Source organism: Cricetulus griseus, chromosome 3 (genome assembly GCF_003668045.3).
Source record: "Cricetulus griseus strain 17A/GY chromosome 3, alternate assembly CriGri-PICRH-1.0, whole genome shotgun sequence".
NCBI classification, from domain to species: domain Eukaryota; kingdom Metazoa; phylum Chordata; class Mammalia; order Rodentia; family Cricetidae; genus Cricetulus; species Cricetulus griseus.
The window spans coordinates 194,976,699-194,998,845 of NC_048596.1; the positions used below are offsets into that span (position 1 = coordinate 194,976,699).

The 22,147-nt window shown below is 44.7% G+C and overlaps 1 protein-coding gene across 1 annotated transcript in view; it reads left to right on the forward strand.

The window, feature by feature from the left end:
• The window catches only part of Cdh13 (cadherin 13), a 997,178-nt gene that overhangs the window by 17,455 nt on the left and 957,576 nt on the right, over positions 1 to 22,147 (forward strand). Inside the window, 1 exon segment of the mRNA XM_035442709.1 lies at positions 9,001 to 9,016. Coding sequence (XP_035298600.1) covers positions 9,001 to 9,016 — 16 coding nt within the window.

The window sequence follows — 22,147 nt, forward strand, 5'->3', positions numbered from 1 at the left end:
TGGGAGCTGGGGTGGAGCATCCTCACCAAGTATTTCAAGGTCTGCATTGACATTGCCTGAAGGCTGCCCCAAACGTTAATCAATTTTGAGGCTCATGAGTTGCTGGAGATGGGTACTGGACTCAGAGAAAGCACCAAGCAAAGGGACTTAGTTATTTCATCTAGCCCCAAAAGCATCTCTTTTGGAAAGGGGAATTGGGGTATAAGACTCCCCAGGAAGCTAGGGAAACTTAATGAGGCCCAGGAACCTAAGGAATTTACAAGGCCCACAAAGGCCGTGTCCAAAGTTGTATGATCAGCAAGCAATCACCATGGAGTGGAGCCTTTTGGAGGAGTCCTCAAAGTAAGCAAGGAGCTCTAGGGCTGCAGCTTTCCTGAGTCATCACCCATGCTGGAGCAGGCTTTTCAGTGGCACATAGATTTCTTTAATCACCCACAGTCTTGAAAGTAACCCCTCACCCATGCTCTTATTAGTAACCCCAGTAATCCCATTAATTCAGCAAGCCAAGGAGTTGAGTGGAAGAATTTCTTTGGTCTGTCCTCAGTACCCTGCCAGGGGTAGATTGACATTTGTTCATGGAAAAACCTCACAACAGAGGTGTAGATTCCTGCAGTTGGAAGTTGAACAAGCCATATGTGAAAAGGCCAGAGGAAATGTGGGTGGATGTGGGAGGGATCAAGCTGTGTCTATTGGAATCAGAATCAAAAGTCATAAAACCAGGAATGCCCTCTGGGCCCATAATCTTCATTTAAGTATTAAAGAAACAGATAAGTATGGAAGAAGCTACGCAAAAATATTTCTATATATTATAGGTGATAGCTCAAATTGGAAATAGTAGTAATAGCCAACCTTTATTGAGTGGTTGCCTTGTGCCTGGTGCTCTAAACGTCTTACAAATAGGCTAAATTTCTAGCAAATGGAAATTGGTTAAGCAGCTCAATGGAATATTACACAGCCATTAAAGAAGATGGCTATGAAGATGATAAGGAGAGAAATACCATAATAAGTGAGAAATGAACACCAGGCATGAGATGGTATGTACTGTCAAATCCTCTCAGCAGAGCAAGCCTTTGCTTATGGGAAAGGGAATAGAAAAGAGAGGAAACTTATTGATTTGCTATCTGCAGGTTTACTCATGCAATGAGATTCTTAGTGCCCCCTCCCCCTTTAGTTTACAAGTCTCCATTGATGTGTTTTTATTGCATTCATAATGAAAAGATAAGAAAGTTGAAAAAGTGTGTGAAGAAAAATATCTCTCAACCATCTCTAAAATGGTGTTTTGTATATCCTGACCATGAGGTGGTTTGGGGAAAGAGAATGATGCTTTTGAGAAATGGATCTGGGGACAGGGTGGGAGATGTACTGCATCAGGGAAGAACCAAGGCAAGATTGTAACTTGCAAACTAATGAAAATCGTAGGAAAGGCCAAGTCTGATTTTAGAGGCTCAGTGGTTAATGAGAGGGAAGGAAAGAGAAATGAAAGAAAGAAGGCCATTTTTGAAGGTTTATTAAGTGAATGAGGATTATCATTGAAATAAATACATATTTAAATCATATTTCTTTATGTCTGTTCTTGCAGGTAACCCTGACAACAATTTTATATGCTCTTCTTCTTCTTCTTCTTCTTCTTCTTCTTCTTCTTCTTCTTCTTCTTCTTCATCTTTTGGGGGGGGGGTTCAAGACAGGGTTTCTCTGTGGCTTTGGAGGCTGTCATGGAACTATCTCTCATTGTCCAGGCTTGTCTTATATGCCATTCTTTTATTTTTTTCTTGTTTTATAAGTGAAGTGTTAGAAGATTAGAGAAATAAAGTCATTTGCCCAAGGTCATAGCAGACCTCAGCTTTGATCCTTATTAAATGAGTTAGAGGATGGAAAGATGGACAGATGGAGAGGATGGATAGATAATTTGACAGGTGACTGGCTCAGATGACTGGGTGGCTGGGTGGCTTAATGGTTGGATGAGAAGATGGGTGGACGGTAGTTGCTTGGATGAATGAGTGGATGGTAGCTGGGGTGGATGGATGATCAGATGTATATACTAATGGATGGATGGATAGAAAGATGAATATTATATGTGACAGATGAAAGGAAGGGAAGATTATGTATGGATATATAGGATCAATGTATAGGTTAAGTGGATAGATGGATGGTGGAAAATTGGTTCAGCTAACTACAAAGGTAAGAAACAATCTGGATTGTTATGAAGTACAAATAGAAACTAAGGGATGTCAGGAGGGAGAAACTCCCAGGAGGAGAAGAAGGAAAGGAAGAAGAAAGATGTTGACAAAGAAAGAAAACCCAAGGTTTGCAGGAAAAGTCATCTTTGAGAAGTCCATTCCAGTCAAATGATGGGAATAGAGCTTATGTGGCATAGGAGCAGAGAAGCCAGGGTATTTTGAGGGAAATGCATACAATTGGTCAGTCCAGAGCATATAGAAGCTTAGTAACAAGTGAGAGGCTAAGGAATAGAGGCAGTGGTATGAGGGAAGAGTGGTGTATAGAGGAGAGGAAGGCAGGAAGAAACAGAAAAGGGAAAATAAAACAGGTCAGAGTGGGGCTGCCAAGTAGCCAGGATTGACTCAACTCCATTGCCCTGAGATCTTCAGAGAATCCCATGATGCTCTGGTTCAGTCTGTGTCTGTAACATATAAGGGCAGTTTAACCCCTACTACAGGGGGGCTCCTGGAAGATTACCGGGGCCTGTGAACAAACCAATACCTGGTACCCTCCATGTGGAAACTGAGTCTTTCACTCATTTATACTCAATGCCATTGGCTGGAAACCACCCCCAAGCAATGGATCAAGAAACTGAAAATCACCCAATGCACCCCCAGGAAGCCCATCTGGAGCTCCAGTCTGCACCAGCTGCCACAGGAAACAACCATCTTTGTTGGGGAGACAACTCAATTTGGTGCAGTAGCTTTGACTCTGGGAAAGTAGCCTTCTGTAGTCTGTAATAAACCAGACATGCTAAGCTGGACTTTTCCTTTCTCTGTTTTGAGAAAAGCATTAATAAATAGATACTGTTTATTAATATGGAGTTGTGAGGTATTTACCAGGCAGTGGAGAGCAGCTGGAAGCACGGCAGTTAGAACTGGGGAGGTTCAGAGGGGGAGGGGGAGGACCCATCAGATGCCGGTGAGTGCCGTGAACTTGGTGCCCTTTCTCCATTTCACAAAGTTTTATGCTCTTATAATTGATGCCTGGAGAGGCCTGAGCACCGCTGTCTCTGCATGAGGAATCCTAAAAGCCTTATTAACCCGAACACTTGGCCTTTTTTAGTGCAGCCCCTGCTGGGGCTATTTTGGCACAGGATTTTCAGGACCCCAAGATGTTCTGTTTTGGGATAGAAGAGGTTCAACTTATCACCTCTTTGCTTCTGAGTCCCTCTGTCTCTCCAGTATGGACATCTTGCCTTTTCTTCCTCTTTGCCCTATCAAGGATGCCTCTTCTGTGAGTCACTGGAGAAGATACCTACTCAGACCTGAATTTTGTAACAGTTCCTAGTGTGATGAGTAGTAGAGATGCCTTTTTAGGCTAGGGCCTGCACAAGTTCAAAGTGGAGGCCTGCCCAAAGGGACAAGTTCATGAGTAGTTATAAAGCTAGAAAAAAAGTAGCAAAGACAAGGGAAAGGTGTTTGTGGGCTTTTCTGTGGTATTGAGTTTTGTCTTATGGATGGTCATATGTGCATCACGGTTTTGGAACTAGGGCAAGATGCACTCATTAGACACCTGTTAGTAGAGGAGGCTTGGAGTGGTGGGGGCTTCATGGTATATGGGAGAGACATTGGCAGCTTCAGCTGTTCCCTCAAGGATAGGGCTTTAATTTTCTTTGATGGTCAGACTAAAGTCAGCATCCTCTTTGGTGCTATAAAAATTAATAACTTAGAAATGTTCTAATAAACACATGCATGGTACTCAGTAAGTGCTGATATACCAAATCAACATTTATTGAGTACCATGTATATGTACAGTATGTGAGTCCAACCTTTGAATTCAAGCCCTGATTATAACTGGCTTCATTGTACAGCAGAGACATCCGTAGCTTAGGGGCTGTGCTCAGGGTTAGCATCTTCATTGTCCCTTAGACTCCAGAAGGCTGGAAAAGGCATTTTGCAGTTAAGAAAACTGATCCCCAGAGACCTTTCCTTTACAGTATACAGTGGGCAGAACCAAGATTTGAGTCTCCTGACTCCACAGTGTTGTAATTTAATTGGGAGAGTATATTGATAGTGTGTGCCTCATCATTAAATTCTGTCAAGCTTCAGGGAAGAGTCTACTGTGCATTTTCTTAAGTCCATTAGGAGAGCAAGGCTCAGAGAGGGCAATGTACTGGAACAGGGCTGTGCATGGAGTGCCAGGGTGTCTACTGGGCTCAAGTGGGCCCATTCTACCTCCCAGAGAAACAAGATTATGTAATATCCCAGTAAGGACAGCCTTGGCCTTGGAATTTGCAATAGGCTATTGGTATTGACCATTGGCCAGGCTGCTAGAAGTGGAGTCCTGCCTGGCTGGCTCAGTCCAGGGAGGCACAGAAGGGAAGATGGAACTTGACTTAGAGTTGAGGAAAGACCAGCTGTGTCTACTCAAATGGACAGTGTTGGGCCTTTTGTCTTCTTGAAGGCTATGAGTTTCACTTTTTGGCTTGTGAACAGCAACTTTCTGGGTTGACCTATTGTAGCTACCTTCCTCAGTCTGACATGGCCATCAGTTATACTGGAGACATGCTCAAGTCACTTGTGTTTTCCAGGGAGACTTTGATTCTGCAGAGAAGACACCAGGCTGTGGAATTAGAGCTTCATTTCTCTGCAGACTTTGGTGCTTCGGAAAAGTATTATTGGCTTGACACTATGGACTGTCACAGGTGACACCCAGGCTGTGGAGAGTCACAGGAAAATAACAGGCCTTCTGGCCACTTTTAGAAGGTGTTTTTCTCATCTAGGCCAGGATGGCACCTGAGCTTTCTATTGATGACAGATGAGCAGAGCTTGGTTAAATGAGATTCAATGCTCTTTCTAGTTCTTCCTGATTGATGGCCCCAGAAAGCCATCCATCTGACTTGAAGATGGTTGGGTGGTTGCCACACTGCCCCTGAGTCATTGAAGATCTCCCCAGTGATGTGAGTACAACCTGTGCTTAGCTTGTTCTTGGTGAGCTGGACCTTAGATTCCTCTCTTTGTTGAACAGTCATATATTTTTGGAAAACAAACCAATCCTGGAAGTTTCTCAGGTTGGCTGTCAAACCCATGTCACTTGTCTGTTCTAATCTAGAATTGTTCCCCCCACCATTAAAACAAGCCCTTTCTTCCCTCCCCCACCAGTCTCTGAAGGACACATGGCCTTCCATGAGTTTCAGATGGAATCAAAGGTCCATTCCATGGCTGTGGATTTCAAATGAGAGGAGCCCACTTAACAATGCTGAGCAAAAGATGTTTAAAAAGAAAAACCTTGTACATACTGAGCATTGTGTGTTCTTTACATAAACGTATCAGTTCATGCAAAGATACTATAGAGGCTAGGGATGCAGAAGTGACCAGTATCCAAGGCTGTCCAAGAGACTCTCCAAAGCATTACAGACCATTGCTGTTGCCCTTAACTGCCTCCCAGGGATGGAAGATAAGTCCCCATTGCTAAAGACACCATGTACTTCAGACACAGGGCCCAGAAGTCCCATGATCTTGAAGTGACCTGAGTGCTCCCTCCTGAAGACTAGTTTGTATGCTACCATTAAATCTTCCAAAGAATGGAGGCAACCAACAATCCCACCCAGCTATGACACCCATGACTACAACAACTACTGTGGCACAATAGTAGTAACACACATACCTTGGGAGTAACTAACAGAGGCTTATGACCCTCTTAACAAGAAAGAAATTATTCCTAGTACTGGAATCCTAGCTAACAAATCCAAGGCTAGTGAAACCATGAAACTTGGAGGGAAATCTACAATGACCACTTTACTAAACCAGCACAATCCTTAACTACATTCTAAATGTTTGTCCTTATACCCACAGATGAAAATTCTCTTTGCAACAGATGGCAACCACTATAGAAAACCACAACCAGACAAAATACAAAGTTGTGAATCCTAATGATGCATCTACAAAACAATTCCTGCACCTAAGGGTCAGGTAGAGATTTGGAAGCAGGTTGGGGAGTGGGGCAGAAAGATTATAAAAGCCAGAGGACTAGAGTTTGCTTGAGACCTCCTGGGTACTCAGATGATAGCTGCTTTGCTGGATTTAACATACTCTGGGGATAGATCCTAGGCGCTTGTGCATGCTAGGTAAGTGCTCCACTAACTGAGCCACAGCCCAATGTGTCCCAGGGTTCTTAAGCAACTGAACAACACCAAGTCTTAACAATTAGCAGGCTGCGCCCTTGTGGGGGTTCAAGATGAGGGAGGCTCTTAAGGTGTATTTTGCAAGACTCTCAGAAGGGAAGGATGAGGGAGAAGAGGAAGGGCCGTAGGTTATGGAGGACATTAGGTGTGATGCACCCAATGAGACCTGATGATGAACTGTGGAGTCTGGAGAGTGATGAGGAAACATCAGGTTTCTTCTATCCCAGGATTTGGTTAGAAAGACATGCTCAGGCCTAGTGCTGACTCTATTCTATAGACTCAGCTGCATCAGGTATCTCAGAAGTACCTATTGCAGACAGGGGCACAGAGACAGAAGGGACCAATTCTTGCTCTCAGGGAGCCACCTGAAAGAACCATAAAGGTCCAGTTCCCTGTGCCTTAAAACTCAAAGTGCTTTATCTGGCTTGAATTTATTAACTGGCTCAAGGTGGGTTTTGTTTTGTTTTGTTTTGTTTTGTTTCTTAAGAGAGGGTTTCTCTGTGTGGCCCTGGGAACTCACTTTGTAGATCAGGCTCACCTCAAACTCAGAGATCCACCTGTCTCTGCCTCTTGAGTGCTAGTATTAAAGGTGTGCACCACCACTGCCTGGCCAAAGCATGGTTCTTGCTTGAAGTTCAGTTTCCAGAAGTCCTAGTGAGGGCCATACAGCCTTCCCCCAGTCTCACAGAAAGTATCATTCTTTTCCCTTGAGTAGTTTCGAGCCAAGCACGTAACGTTGCAAGAATGTTTGAAAACTTCTCTTGGTTCTCAGAATGCAATTCTGACAGTGCTGAAGGCTGCCAATTAAATGACGATTTAGATAAAGGCTGCGTGGGAGAGAGAGCACAATATCCTGAAACCTAATAATCGTTTCCTTCTGTCTCTTTGAAGCTCTGGCATAATCCTGATTGACTGGCTCACTTCTTTGGGCATTCCCATTTACTGGACAATTTAATAACATTTAAAATGTTTGACAACCTTTATTTGAGGGCAGACATCCACAGGGGAAGGGGAAGGATATGACTGTCGTACTGCTAGGAGAGTTGCCACAAGTGTGAGTAAGACTCTTTTCACATTCATGGAGGAAGAGCTGAGGGCCAAGAACAGACTCAGGCTTAGTGCCCATGTGAAGGTAGAAGGTGGCCTGCACCTTTCCTGGAAAGAAGCGCTTTCCAGTGTTTACTTCTCTCAAGAACTTTGAGGCTGATACCTGTAACTCCTGAGAAGCATCCCAAAACCACACATCCAATGAGTCATGCCACTGGTGCTCCAATGTCTCTCTGGCTCTCATCATCCTCCTAGTCCATGGTATAGGACTGCTGAGATGGCTCAACAGGTAAAGTCACTGGCTGCCAAGTCTGATGACTTGAATTCAATCCCCAGGACTCATATTGTGGAAAGAGAGAAACAGCTTCTGTAAATTGTGGTAAATTCTGTAAATCTTCATACAAATGCTGTGGCACATGTGACTATATGTATTTATTATGTATGTATGTATACACACACATATACATACACACACACACACACACACACAGAGAGAGAGAGAGAGAGAGAGAGAGAGAGAGAGAGAGAGAGAGAATCAGAAGAAGTGTAAGAGAAACCCAGTATAATATTATATCAGGGAGTTCATCTTTTAATTCATTTATTCATTCATCAGTTCATTCACTTAGAAGATTAACTACATGCCAGGCATGGTTCTGAGCCCAGGAAAACAGCGTTGTACCATGTCCCTGTCTCTATGAAGCTTTCTCTCTAGATGTAAATGGCGAAGGAACCCCAGTGGTAGTGTGCTGCTAGCTAACTAGCTAGATAACTAACTAGCTAACTAGCTAACTAACTAACTAACTAATTAACTAACTAACTAAATGATATGCCAAGAGGGATAAAATATGACGAGAGAGCTTCTGTGAGTAGGAATGTGCAGGTAGAGGAGTGCCTTGGAGAGACTGGTCCGAGTTCTATGGGGCTGTGGGGAAAAGACTATGCCAGCAAGAACAAGAATCAGATGTAAAGCCTGGAAGCTGGAAATAGCCAGGTAGCCACAGTCACTGGACCAAACGCAGAAGATGAGATCAAAGTGTAGAATTTAGGCTACAGCAAGGATGATCTTGTTATTCTGAGAGTGATAGGGAGGACAAAGCAGCGACTCGTCTGTTGCTATATGCAACTAAAACAAATGAGAAGCCTACAGAAGCAACCCCCCCACACATTCATCCTTCTCCCAGTTTATATGTTAATTTTACACACATAAACTCACTCTATTTCCACAATGAAATAGACTCTGCTATTGTTAATTTCCATTTTGACTGTAGGGGAAACTGAGGCTCCATAGATAGTAGCAGGACCAGGATGTCTGGAGGGAAAGCTTTCTCTTCTACTACTGTAAATTCCATGTGACATTCAGTGGGCACTTGCTTTGTGTCCGTGTCTGTAGGTGCTTGGAAGGCTATCCCAACACACCGTGACCCTGTGTGTTCAAGGTAGTAAGAGAGAGAGGATGAAGCAAAGTTCATATACAGAGAAGTAAGGGCTGAGCTAGTGGGGGAGGGGCTCTGCTTCATGTTGGAGGGGGGAGGGAGGAAAGGAGAGAGAGAGAGAGAGAGAGAGAGAGAGAGAGAGAGAGAGAGGAGAATCTAGAGAATCTAGCTCAGTAGGGCTAAGCAGCCAAATGTGGACATCTGACTTGGGACTGTTCAACCTGTGGGGTCAAGATCCCTTTAGGGTTCACATATCATATTCACATTATGTTTTATAACAGTAGCAAAATTACAGTTATGAAGTAGCAACAAAATAATTGTATGGTTGGGGGTCACCACAACATGAGGAACTGTGTTAAAGGGTTGCAGCGTTAGAAAGGTTGAGAACCACTACTTTGGAGCCACTTCCGGTGCAAATTCTGTAGTCCATGAACCAGAAAGAGAGCATGGAAGAAGGAAAAACATTTTGATTTGTAGGGCTTTCAGCACACAGGTGATGTTTGTCCCACCTCCCCCTTCTTTTATTTAGAGGTCTGTTGATGCTGCTGCAATTTTGTTCTGGCAATAAAAGTGAAATATGTGTAGATGGTAACAAAGACGGCCAAGATGAGCCGCTGGAAGGATGTAACTGGTTAGGATTTAATGTTCATTAAGATTAAAAAAAATCTATTATGCTTTTGAAAGCCATAAAAAAAGTACCACTGGCCTCATAGCTCCCAGGCTTATAGCAGAGGCCACTTTTGAGCAGGTCTAGGCTTTTTGAAAGACAGCCTATTATTGAAAAGGCGGCTCTTGCCCAGAGGCCAGAATAATGTGTCATGTTAGAGGGACACAGCTGTCCATACCACCCCCCACTCAAGTGCTTCACTTCTTCTCATCCCTGGCTAGCCCAGGCTCAGGGTGCTGGTTGTTCCAATGGGGCTGGCACTCAGCTCTCCCTCCAAGGACTGCAGGCAAACACAGTCATGACGACATGCTCACCATCCATTGTCAAAGAAAAGCCTGATCACAGCCTAATTACATAAAATGCAGCCGAGGTTTTATTTGCAATTTTTTTGGGGGGATGGGCAGAAACTGATAGGAATGGGTGATTGGGAGACATTAAGGAACAGACTGAAATATTGCATGTCACCTTTTAATATGGGGAACTATTAATGGTCCATTATTGTGAGCACAGAGCAAAAAGGTTGCTGCCAGCTCCATCTCCAACCAGGGATCCAGCAGACCCCTCTCCTCAAGTGGGGGATTAGTGTAGATCCTGCCATGCTGAAAGCCTAGAGATCAGCATTAGCACCTTCTAGGTCCGAGCCTGCTAGATATTCTTCAGGGAGGCTGTGCCATTCTCAGTAAGAGTGTTAACTGCATAAGAAACCCCCTACCATAATCCCCATTCCCCAGCAGCCAGGTTCATTGTTCTTCAATCCTACTAGAAGTGAATGCAGACCAGAGCAGTCCGGCTCATTGCTAGACTAGCACACAGCACTGGAAAAACCTAGCACCGGGGAAGGATGAAGTAGCACTATCGTATTCTCACTTATGAATGTGTATCATGTCAACACCTACAACAGATGACTTCAGTACAGGAAACATAGACTTTTCCTTTAAAGGGTCCATCGAGTCCGTGCTGTTTGACGTAGCGACTATAGGCACTTTGTGACCCTGTTTAAGTTTTATGAATCAAAATGAAAGAAAAATTTAAATCCAATGCCTTGGTCATGCTAAGCATTTGAAGTGCTCAGAGGTTTCCTGTGGTTAGTGGCCACTGGACAAGTTCAAGACATCTTCATCCTCACACCTGTAGGCTTAGCAAGCATGTTGTGCCTGCCCATAGAATACTGAATAGTCCCCAAGAAGAGGTAGTCTGATGTAGCAAGGTGCTGTGTCTCTTGTATATTGTCAGGCAAGTTATAAAACTTTAACATATTAGTCTTTTGAAGCAAGTGAACATTATTAACACACATGCACAACCCTTTTAGATGTGTAGAAGAAAGACAGGAAGGGTGCACAGCTGGCTGTCAACAGTAGCTGCCTTGAGGAGGGAGTGATGCTGTCCTTTTACTTTTCCCACTTATACTGTCTGAACATATCTTTCTGTCCCTCCGGGCCATGGCTGGCTGGTGCTAGCTGACTGGCAATTCACTACAGTACCTGGGAGCTGAGAGAATGAGGGCTGAGGGCAGCTCAGCTACAGCTCAGCATATAATGTTGGAGGTTCAAACCCCAGCTGCTGTCCAGCAAACCAAGCAAACATGTTCCTGGGGATTTGCTAGTGGGATAAGCAGGTAGACGGGGTCACCAGCCATCTTTCTGAGCCTGGGAGTCTATGCAGGAAGGAAGGAGCAAAGGTTTTCTCATACGTTGCCATGCAGTGCCTTTAAATGGCCTCAATTTCTTGGAAGGTTTTTTTTCAAAGAAAGGAAAATCTTGTTAATCTCTACCTGTTGAATATGCTTACGCTTTCACCCATGCTATTTGGTAAACAAAACTGTGCATTTTCTTCATATTATTAACAGATTCTTATGTGAAACACTGACCTTGTAGCGTGACATGAATTTAACATAGATGATGTATGGCAAACATCTGGAAGCATTTTAGATATAAATATAAGTACATACATGTTATGTTCCAATGTGTGTATATATGTGGATGGATGGATGGATGTGCAGGCATGTATGTATGTGTACACATGTATATGTGTGTATATGTATCAACATGTGTATATACACGTAGATGTGTGGACATGTACCCATGCATGCATGCATGTATGCGTACAACTGACCTTCATTATAATGAATTCTATGCGTCTACATTAGCCCACTTTATTTGAAAGCTTAGATTCTACTTTTAGCTCCTTACTGGTCTCCTGAAGAATGAATAAAGTGGTGAGAACTGTTAGTTATCTCATTCACAAGTTCCTGCAGCAGATGAATATGGAGACTTTCTGCCCTCTTGTTTTAGATTTCCTATCAGAGGCAAGGATAAGCCATTAAAGGCAACTTTCTCCCTGTTTGGGGGCTTTTCTGTTGTCAGTTTTGCTCATCAAATGGCTTCTGAGTGTGGCACTGAGTGCCTTCTGTTTTCCCCAAACTGGGGAGGCTGCGATGTACCTGAGGCAGAGTACATACATTAGACCAGCTTGCTTTCAGCAGGAGTTATGGTACACTGACAGTGATCTCCTTGTCAGTGAGTCAGCAGTCAAATAAGGTGTTTGAAAGCAGAAACAATGCAGGAAAAGGTTAGACAAGGATTGGTGGACAGCAATGTTGTGACCAGAGGCTCATAGGAACCTAATCCTGTATCACTCCAAAACCACATATTCTCTATCCTGCCCATCTGAACATTCAGTCTTACTCAAAACGCATGTGTTTCAGCTGCTGTCACCAGGAAGTGAGCACATAGTTACATGTGTAGAACTGCCTGTGGCTCTTACGTCTTCTATATGAAGCCTCACTGGTCCCTAGCTGGGGCATAGAAACAAGAGCTGTCATCATTTGAATCAGCCTTTCTTCACTGATTTAGCCAGATACCCCCAAAGAAGAGGGCTTACACATTTCCACTGTACCAGGCAGGGAAGTTTTGGGGAACAGGGGTGAAAGGGAGTAGAAGAGAAGGGGGACAGCTATCACACTGACTATGTTTGAGTATAAGACTGACAGTGAGGAGTACTCCATGAGAAGCCTCCTCCACAGGGTACAGGAAACAGAGAGGGGACATATGACCACACATTCCTGTCTTCCACTGATCAAATATTTATCCTTTCTTTTACTGACCCCTTTGGGTGTTGCCTGTAAGATAAATATTCTCTCTAGAGTCAAGGAGGAAGCCCTAGGTCAGGAGGTGAGAGGCTGAGACCCGTGAGGAGGCCAACACCACAAAATGTCTCTTCTAAGCTGGGCAGAAGTCCACAGAGTGGATGCTGGGCACAGTGGTGGGCTCTGAGGTGATGCCTCCATGGAGTCTGAGGCAGGCACAAACCCACAGTTGCTACTGTGAGGCCTGGGGAGTCTCCAGTCTTTGCAGCTCACTCCTGCCTACAGCAGCTTGGGCCGCTGATCCTGTGCCTTGCCACAGCATGCAGCATTTCTGACCGTGTTGTCAGAGAGCCTTTTCAATCTTTTTATGTTCCACTTTCAAAGCTGTCTCAAAATGAGATAAGTTAAAGCTTAATACAGATTTCCAGAAACACCTGTATTTGTCAGGCTGACCTAATATTAACACAAGTTCTCATCTCTACTAGACTGCTACTCCATTTATTGCTGTGCCATTTCCCAGGGCTGTGCTGTGAGTCTTCAGAACTCATCTGTGCCCGGAAGCCGTGAATACCAAGCAGACAAGTGGGATGGCTTTTGCCCCTCCAGGGAGATCGGGCTGGGCTACCCAGGAAGGCAAGCTGCTCCCAAGCAGCAGTGTATGACCACTGTAGCTTCCCAGTTCAATTGCCCTGCTAAGTCCTGGAACCCAAGACTTTGTTCTCTGCATCCCATAGTCCTGGCCACAATGTGAATCCTGCCCTGCTTGCTGGGAAAGAGATAACGGAAACCAGATATTGTTAGAACTGGTGACAAATAAGGGGCTCCTGGGCTACAGTGCCATGTCTGCTCTTTGGTCTGCTGGACTTGACTTCATTCCACAAGTGACACAAGAAGTTGATAGTGATACATGGTGTACCAGTAGGGTGGGGCTGGTTTTTATCCTCAGGATGCAGCCCAGGGCAACTATCTGGGCAGCAGTTTTGCCTGAAGCAGCAGTCTGGGCCATGGCTTTTGGTTTCTCTTGGATGACACTGACTTTGAAGAGGCTCTGGGGCTCCATTTCTCAACTGCAGGTTCAAAATTCCTTAGGGTGGGTGGGGCCTGTTTTAACAAGCTTGCTCAGTGACTCAGTGCCTCCTCTCAGACTGTAGCTCAAGGGGTTGTCAGCAAGTTAGGCCTTTTGATTGCTCTAAACTGGTGGTTCTCAACCTTCCAAATGCCGTGACCTCTTAGTACAGTCCCTCATGTGGTGACCCCCAACCATAAAATTATCTTGTTGCTACTTCATAACTGTAATTTTGCTACTATTATGAATCACAATGTAAATGGTTTTGGAACTAAAAGTTTGCCATAGAGTTTGACCCACGGGTTGAGAACCAATGCTCTAAGCTGTTTGATGATTTAGTCCAGCATCTGGGGACAGAGTAGGGAGCTGAGGATTGGCTGTGGCATGAAAAGAGTACCAGCCCTTGTTTAGAAATCAAACCTGTGCCTCAAACCTTGATTCTTCAGTGAGAAGAGATTCTATGATATAGGAACATCTTCCGGGAAAAGAAGAGATGCTAATGGTCCTGTTAACCCACAGAGTCCCTAGCCCAGAGCAGTCCTGCTCATTGCTATCCATACAAAATGGACTCGGTCAGCAAGCCCCACAGACCACAGATAAGACCCAAACCAGAGGAGCCACAGACTAGCTCCAGGGCTGTCCTGCAGCTTTGGAGTTAGCAAGGTGCTCAGGAGCTGGATGGGAAACCCACTGCAAGTTGCCAGGCAATTCTAGGGGATGCCATTCTTTTCTAGTAGCCTTTAGGAGGCACTTGGCATGGGACTGTAGACACAAGGATGATCCCTTTAGGAGATCTGGTGTATCAAATCATGAGCACTGCATTACACTATCAAGCTCTCCAAAAATGGACTCTCCTATGATATGTCTTATCTGGTACCACACTGATAAAGTCTGCACAGAAAATAGTGGGTATTTCATGGCTTAGCCATGGAGCCTCTTATTTTAAGTGACACATTCTAGTAGTGATTTAATTGTAAGTCCGATAACATTCCTTGTAATACTGTCTCCAGTCCTGAGAATTAATTTGACTGGAAAAATTCCAGAAGGACTTAAATGTTTCTCATTAAAAGCATTATAGATAACTTATTAGACATTGTAACTAATTGTAATACCGCCCAGTGCAATGCCACCCATTAAGATGCCGTTTCTTCTCCTGTGATTAGCTGGCAAACCTTTTCCATATGAATATGCCCCCTAGAATGTAGATCAATTAAGCATATATAATTGGGCTGAGCCATTTGCTCCCCTGATAATCACTCTCTCTTGTGTGATGTACCCCAGCTGGGTTGGTAAGCTTGCAAAGACAGTTGCCCTGACCTCTACTTAGAGGGTTGATGAATGGATCTCTTTAAGGCAGTTCACTTGCTAATTCTCCTGGACCCATTGGCAAAGATGTATTCTGTTTACTCAGTATGCGGGATTTCCTTCAATTTGCACATTTTTCGTTTTTACGAAGATAAAGAGAAGCTGTTAGATGACACTCATTCTTGACTTGGATTAAGGAACAGATCAAGGCAGGAAGGCTGCTGGGTAACTAGTTAACACCTTGTTTGCATCCAGGTTAGATGTTCTATCTGGGTTCTTGAACCTCCAAGTTCCCTCAGCCTCTGTCTGGCCAGACTGCCCTCTGCCAGCTTCTGGGTGTTGATGGAAAGCCTAACAAGGCAAAGAAGAGCTTTGTCAGTGTCCACCAAAGCTGTGACTTCATATTGCAGCATAAACACTTGCCAGGATAGACCACTGGGACACAGCCAAGGTTCCCCGGAGAGTCAGAACAATGGCTGTAGTGACCCAGTGTTAAGAGGCAACAGCTGGGCAGGCATGGTGAGGGGGCTGAGGCAGAATGACTGCTTAGATAGAGTTCAAGGTCAGCCTGGTATCCCTAGGGAGAACCAGGTCATCATGGGCTACAGAGTGAGACTCTGTTAGGAGAGAGCAGACAGAGGCAGAAAGAGACAGAGGGAAAGAGAGGTAGGGATTACATTCTTCCTTTGTCCTCCACTGTGTTATCTCTTAGCCACCTGTGGACATGAGGTGAGAAATAAAAGAATATACATAAAGCAAAAATCAAAAGCCACAGTGAATTGAAATAAATTAAAATTCACTTCTCTAAATCACATTTGTAGGTAGAGCAGCCAGGTTTGCTTACCAGGTCACAGAAGGGCAACTGCACTGGAACCATCCAACATGACAGATTGGGCTATGATTAGGACATAAGCCTCCAACAGACTCCCACAATGAGCCAAACATAGGCACTGCTCAGCATCTAGATTGGCATGTTGTTTGAGGTAGTACCTGTGTTGAGCCTCAAAGACACATCCATAGATTTCCCGTTCATAAATCATCTCCTCCATGTCGTCATTTTTCATCAGTGGGGGAGTCAGGAGTAGTCAGAGCTGAGCATAATGTTGCCTGTCATTACAGAACATCTGGTCCTAATATGCAGCAGCAGCTGTTTAGTACCTGCCATATAAACAAAGCACTCTCATCTTGGCTGCTCTGCCGCTGTTCCCCATCCTGGAGGCAGAGTGTCATCAAGATGGGTTTGCCTCCTGGTGTCTCCTGGTGTGGAGAAGAGAGAACAGCAGTCCCCACAAGGCAAGGGTGCTTGTGTGCTGACTTACCGTGTGCCAGGTGCTGTGGAGCTGTTGTATAAACTTTTTCCATGGAATAATAAACAAATGCTTATTCTTTCCTCCCACCAGGTAGGGCACTAATGACAGACCAAAGCATGATTTCAGCAAGTTCAACTTGGCAAACCAAAAGGTATATTGGGTTTCCTTGTAGAGTATAGGTGACCGCAAGGCAGCTGGATAAGCAAGAAAGCCAAAACCCAAATAAGCCAGACAAACAAAACCCTCACTCTAATGTATGGGTTTTTACTTCTAACCTCCCACATTCTGTCACTCTAGCATAGTTGTTCTCAACTGATGTGTTGAGAATGACCCTCTCACTTAAGACCACCAGAAAACACAGAGATTTGCATTATGATTCATAACAGTAGCAAAATTACAGTTATGAAGTAGCAATGAAAATAATTTTATGGTTGGGGGTCACCCCAAAATGGGGAAGTATATTAAAGTGTCACAGCATTAGGAAGGATGAGAACCACTGCTCTAGGACCTCTGGAGTCCAAGTGACCACACAATGAAGATATAGAAAGATATCCGTTAGAATCTCAAGTAGGGCTAGATGATTCTCCCCACTCTCTTCTATGAGGGACAGTCAATGGCAAATGTGCCCCAGCTTGAGAGTCTCCTTCACGGAGTCATGGCTGCTCTGATGAAGCTGTTTGCACTCATACTTGGAGGAGACTCTGACACTAGCCCTTTCCACCCTGGAGAATAGATGAGTTTCCTGGGCTTGCTCACAGAGTTGGTGCAACTGCAAAACAGGCACATCAGCAAACAGAAATCTCAGCCCAGCATGGATGGTGACTACTCAGAAGCCAAGTGGATGGAGACATGGCACAGATAACCACACAGCTCCCTGTCTGGCTTCAAAGGTGCTTAATGGGGGAGGGGGAAAAAGACCATGAAGTAGAGATCAGATCTGTTGGAGGTGCAATGCAAATGATCTAAAACCAAGGTGAGTGCTGTAACCTGTAACAGCTTGACTGCAGAACACCGCCCTCTCAATCACAAATGGAAAGGACCAGGCAGATTTGACTTGATCTGATTTTGTGGTCATGTTTTATGATGGTCAAGACAATGTTTGCTGCTGTGTGATGGTGAGCACTCTGGAATGAGGTGGCAGTGCCATACCCTGGTCACATATGAGCCAACCAGCAAGCCCTGTCCTCCTAATATTCCAGACAGTGGGTGAAACGATATTCACCAACATACCAACATATCTTCCCAATCTTTAATCACAATCTTAAGAGCCAAATGTTTAGAGAAAGAATTAGACTTTACCACTCCATACCAAAGCTGGCAAATCTACTGAGCTGTAACAGTCATCCGAAGCACAGGCTTCCCCTTAGCTGGAAGTACCAAGCAGAGCTTTGTCAGTCTTTGAGCCAGACAGGGAGAAAATGCTGGTCTTCCAGCACCCTGCTGAGATCTTAACTCCATAGTTTTCTCCAACTTGACCTAAGACCCAGATTCCAGTCTCTGGAGACTGGAGTCATTTACCTTTTGGTTGTTTTTAGGGTTTCTTTCCCACCCGTGGCCTATTAGTTTATGGGAAAAAAAGATATGACAACAGTGGTGAGAGGCTCCCAAGAATAAAAGGGAAAGTAGGTGTGAGTAGGCACTAGCTCCCTTCTTGGCTCTTCTGTCTCATGCCTCCCCTCTGACCTCTGAGCCATTTATCCCCATGACTCTCCAGTTTCCCCTTATGCCACCAGTCCCGCCCATTCTGGAAGGAACCATCCTGCCCAGCTTCTTGTCTGCAAGGCCACTTCCAACACGACAGCCTTGGAACCTTGGCAGTTCCATGCTAAAATCTTGACTGTCAATCTGCCCTCTTCTGAGTGAGTGTTGGTGAATTAGTGTAACCAGGGGTAACCTGGAACAATAACAAACATATCCCAGGCTTCTTGGAAGTGTCACCAGAGAGCTCTCGTGCTCCATTTAACACATCATAAACCCTCAGCAAGTGATTGCTGGTAGGAAGGAGCAGTGGGCTCACACATCTCCTTGTCTATACTCATGAACATCTACACAGCCACCCTCAGCTCTAGACACAAGTGTACTATGACTGCCCCCTAAGGTCAGCATTGGTCCCTTCCTAACCACACATCCATCACTGATAAAAAATCTCCTAGAGTCCAAAGGTCAAATGTCACTCACAGCTCTCAGTTCCCTCCCAAGTCTTTGTGGCCCATATTGTCTGTTTCCCTCATCCACCCAGAGGTAAGCAGTCATTCGCTCAGTACCTCTTCCTCAGGGCCTCTTAGGAGATGTCTCTTCTAATTATGAGTCCATCCTCCTGTGATTTTTTCTTTATTCACACTGATTCATCTTTCACACACAACTATTTCCCATAGAATTTTTATGCTTTCTCCATAGGTTTGGTGAAAGGTCTCAGATTTCTCTTAGGAAAGAAAGCACTACTTTTTATGTACCCCTCCATGTCCTAGAGAGTGCCTGGCTCCATGGAGGGACTCGGGATATTAATGTTTCTATCTACTGCTTACACTCAGTTCTTGCTAGTCATCCCTTCTGCCATTCGTCCACTCATTTACTCATTCAATAAACACTCATGGAGCTTCCCATGTCAACAGGATATTAAGAATGATATAAGAAAGCTCTATAGGAACAGCACCACCCCCCAAAAAACACCTTGGGGGTTACATTCTTCATGGCCATGGGGATTAAGAGTCGTGACTCTAACCCTGGCACCTATCTGGTCGTTGGACTTTACATAGTAAATACATAAAACTGGTCTTTCCTTGGTAGACCTCAGACTTCTGAGAGATGGGGTGCTGGATAAACAAGTCTAGGAGGCTTGAAGTTTTCACAGGGAAGAAGGATGAAATGTAAGGGCCTGAGCATTTCTGAGATGGGACTTGACCATTGACACATGGTGCATGTTGGGGACAGGAAAAAATGTTCACATTGGAGTGGCTACAGAGAGGTTGTGGGGATAAAAAGGACACAGGGAAGATGCCACAGATCCAACTGCTCCTGATTCTCCTCTCTTCCACAGCCTCTTTCCCTTTCTCTTCCTCGTTTCCTCCCTCCCCTTCCTCCTCTTCTTCTTGCCATACTAGAGATAAAGCCCATACATGCTGAGTGCTTTACCATCAAACTATGCCCCAGCTGTGGCATGGTCTCTCCTCAACTTCCTCCTCCTCTTTGTTGTCCTTCTCAGTATTTGGCATGGCACCTAGGGTCTGGCACATGCTAAGCAAGTGCTCCAACACTGAGCTACACCCCAGCTCTGGCTGGCATGGGCTTCCTCATATGTATCAACAACAAAAGAAACTGTACTGGTATCAACCCTAAGTTGAAACACCTAACATTTTGTCCCTGTCTGGCATTGTGCTCGCTCATGCATTTTCTAGCATGTGGGTTGTGCTGGTGTTAATTAAACCTATAGAAAAGACCTCTCCTTCTTCTTCCAGCTCTTGGGAAAGTGAACAGAACCATCTTTGTCAGGTGTCCTACTGGTGTTTATGGTCCCCCTTATGAGCAAATAGAGTTAGTACCCCAGAACAGTACTACACCTTCAGTGGGAGGAGAATTGACAGGAAACCTTACCCCATTCTCCTGGTCCATTATGGGTGGCTTGGTACCCACCTGGCCTCAGCCCTCACCCTCCACGCTGGTAGGATTCCCTACTTAAATTTCACCTCTTTCTAAATTGACCTTTTAAAGGCCTCTCTCTTCCAATCAAAGTGGAGACTGAACCTTCAGCTAATACTGTAGTCCGCTCAGTTGGTTTCATCTTCAGTTTATGGTATTGAAATGAGCAGGAGGGTGAGACAGATGAAGGCCATGGAAAGTGGGGGTGACTTTCCTGTGGGGGATCTTGTCCTCTCTGCCTGTCTCTGTGTCAGGCTGAAAACCTGTGTTAGCAGCAGCAAGAGCAAACACCTAGACTCAACAGTTCCTCCTCGATTCCTGTATCCCCAAAGCTATACCCGGGAAGCTCCTCTAGTAGGACCACAAAAGACTAGAAGCGAGGTCTCTCTGGGAATTCTAGGTGACAGATACTTAAACTTGGAAGACAGTTTTGAGAAATAGGAGACATGCCAGCCATCTTCTATGCTAACATTTTTTTTTTATCTGAGTGAACTATTTCATGGATGTTCAAGGCGGGGGCACCTTGGAAAGAAAGGAAGCATTATTTATAATTGTGGCGTGTGTTGGCGGGATGGGGGCTGCCTTCTGAGACACAGTAGATGACAAAGAATAAGTTATCTCTTTACAGATAGAATGTGGCAATAATTGCCTAGTTTCTGGCTTCAGAAAGTCATAATCTATTAATTTGATGGATATCAAAAAGCCATAATCTGTCAATCAGGTGTCAGAAGAAAGAGTGCCTGGGAGCTTTGAAGCGTGACATTTAGAATACTGATGGATACCTTTATTTTCATTCCGACTGTGACGGGAGGAAAGATTCAAACACTCACAGCCAGCGTACTCGGCAGTGAATATCATATCAGCGGGCTTAACAGTTTTGCAACTTAAAAGTGCTATTGGATCAGTATGTTGGATGGGAAAAAAAGAAAAGAAAAAAAAAAGAACTATAAAAGTCGCCCTACAGTGAATTACAGGGAGATAATTTCATCCTACATTCTCATTGACGTTAGCTATTATGGGGTTGGCTCCTTAGTTTCAATGTGAAGGGAACCTGGGATGATTTCTTTGTAAATCCCCATGGCCCATCTTTTATTTCTATCCACTATGTGGATATATTCTTGAAACAGAGCAGCGGGCACTGAGGAAAATGCTCTAGTCTATCAGTGGATTGCCAAATTGATGGAAGGAAGAGGCTGGTGGTGTCACGCACAGAGTGAGCTACGGCTCTTCATGGACCTCATGAGTTTGCCAGCAGCCGTGCAAGAAGACACCCTGTTCACTGGCGGAAAATGCATTTGACTCCATAGGTCCTTGACATCACATCAGATACTGAGAAGCCAAACATAGCTGTAATTTTCCCATGATGATTCCTGCATTAAAGATGTTCTAGGTATTTCAGAAATTACCTTTATTCTTTACATAAATCTTATGGAGCCCAGGCTGCCCTGTGTAGAACCTTGAACTTATTATGCTCTTGCCTCCAACTCTCAAGTGCTGGGATTTCAGGTATGCACCATTGGGTCTGGCTTATGCAGGGCTAGGGATTGAACCCAGGCTTTAATGAGCATCAGACCAGCACCCTACCAACTAAGCTACAGTCCTAGGCACTGGGCACTTTAGAAAATGCATACAAAGATCTTTTCCAGTGCAGAGCTCATCACCACACCAGTGTCATCTTCTTGGAACCTGTGAGCATGGCTCAGGGGCCTTCTGTGTCCCTTCCTACCTTTCCTCAGCTGCAGCTCAAGTAGAAGAAGACGCTATCCTGCAAGTTTAGCCTCTGCAACCTCTCTCCTTCATACAAACAATTTTCTAAAAGAGCAAGAGAGCAGGTAAGAGTGCCAGAGTTTCAGGCCACGATCTTGCATGTAGTACACAGAGCTATGCTGGACCTGCACCGTGCCCCCAGGAAGCCAGAGCAGACATCCACAGCAGGCTCACTTCCCTCTGAGGAACGAGCCTCCTCCAGGCTTTGCTCAAACTCACTCCTATTCCTATTGTTCAGGAGGAGAAGAGGGCATGGAGGGGGTGCGATGAGGGTTATTAAGCACACAATCTGTGTCCCTCAGCGATCCAGGTGCTTTTTATGTGGAATGTTATCTTCAATAATGATCTCACTTCTGCTCCTGGCTTCATCTTTTTTGACCATCAGTGACTCACATGATGAGTCCTTCTGTTTATCCACCCCAAAGCTCCTGAGGTACCTATCCAGCTGTCCACCTGGCCTCTTTCTTGCATGCATGAAAGGAACCCCA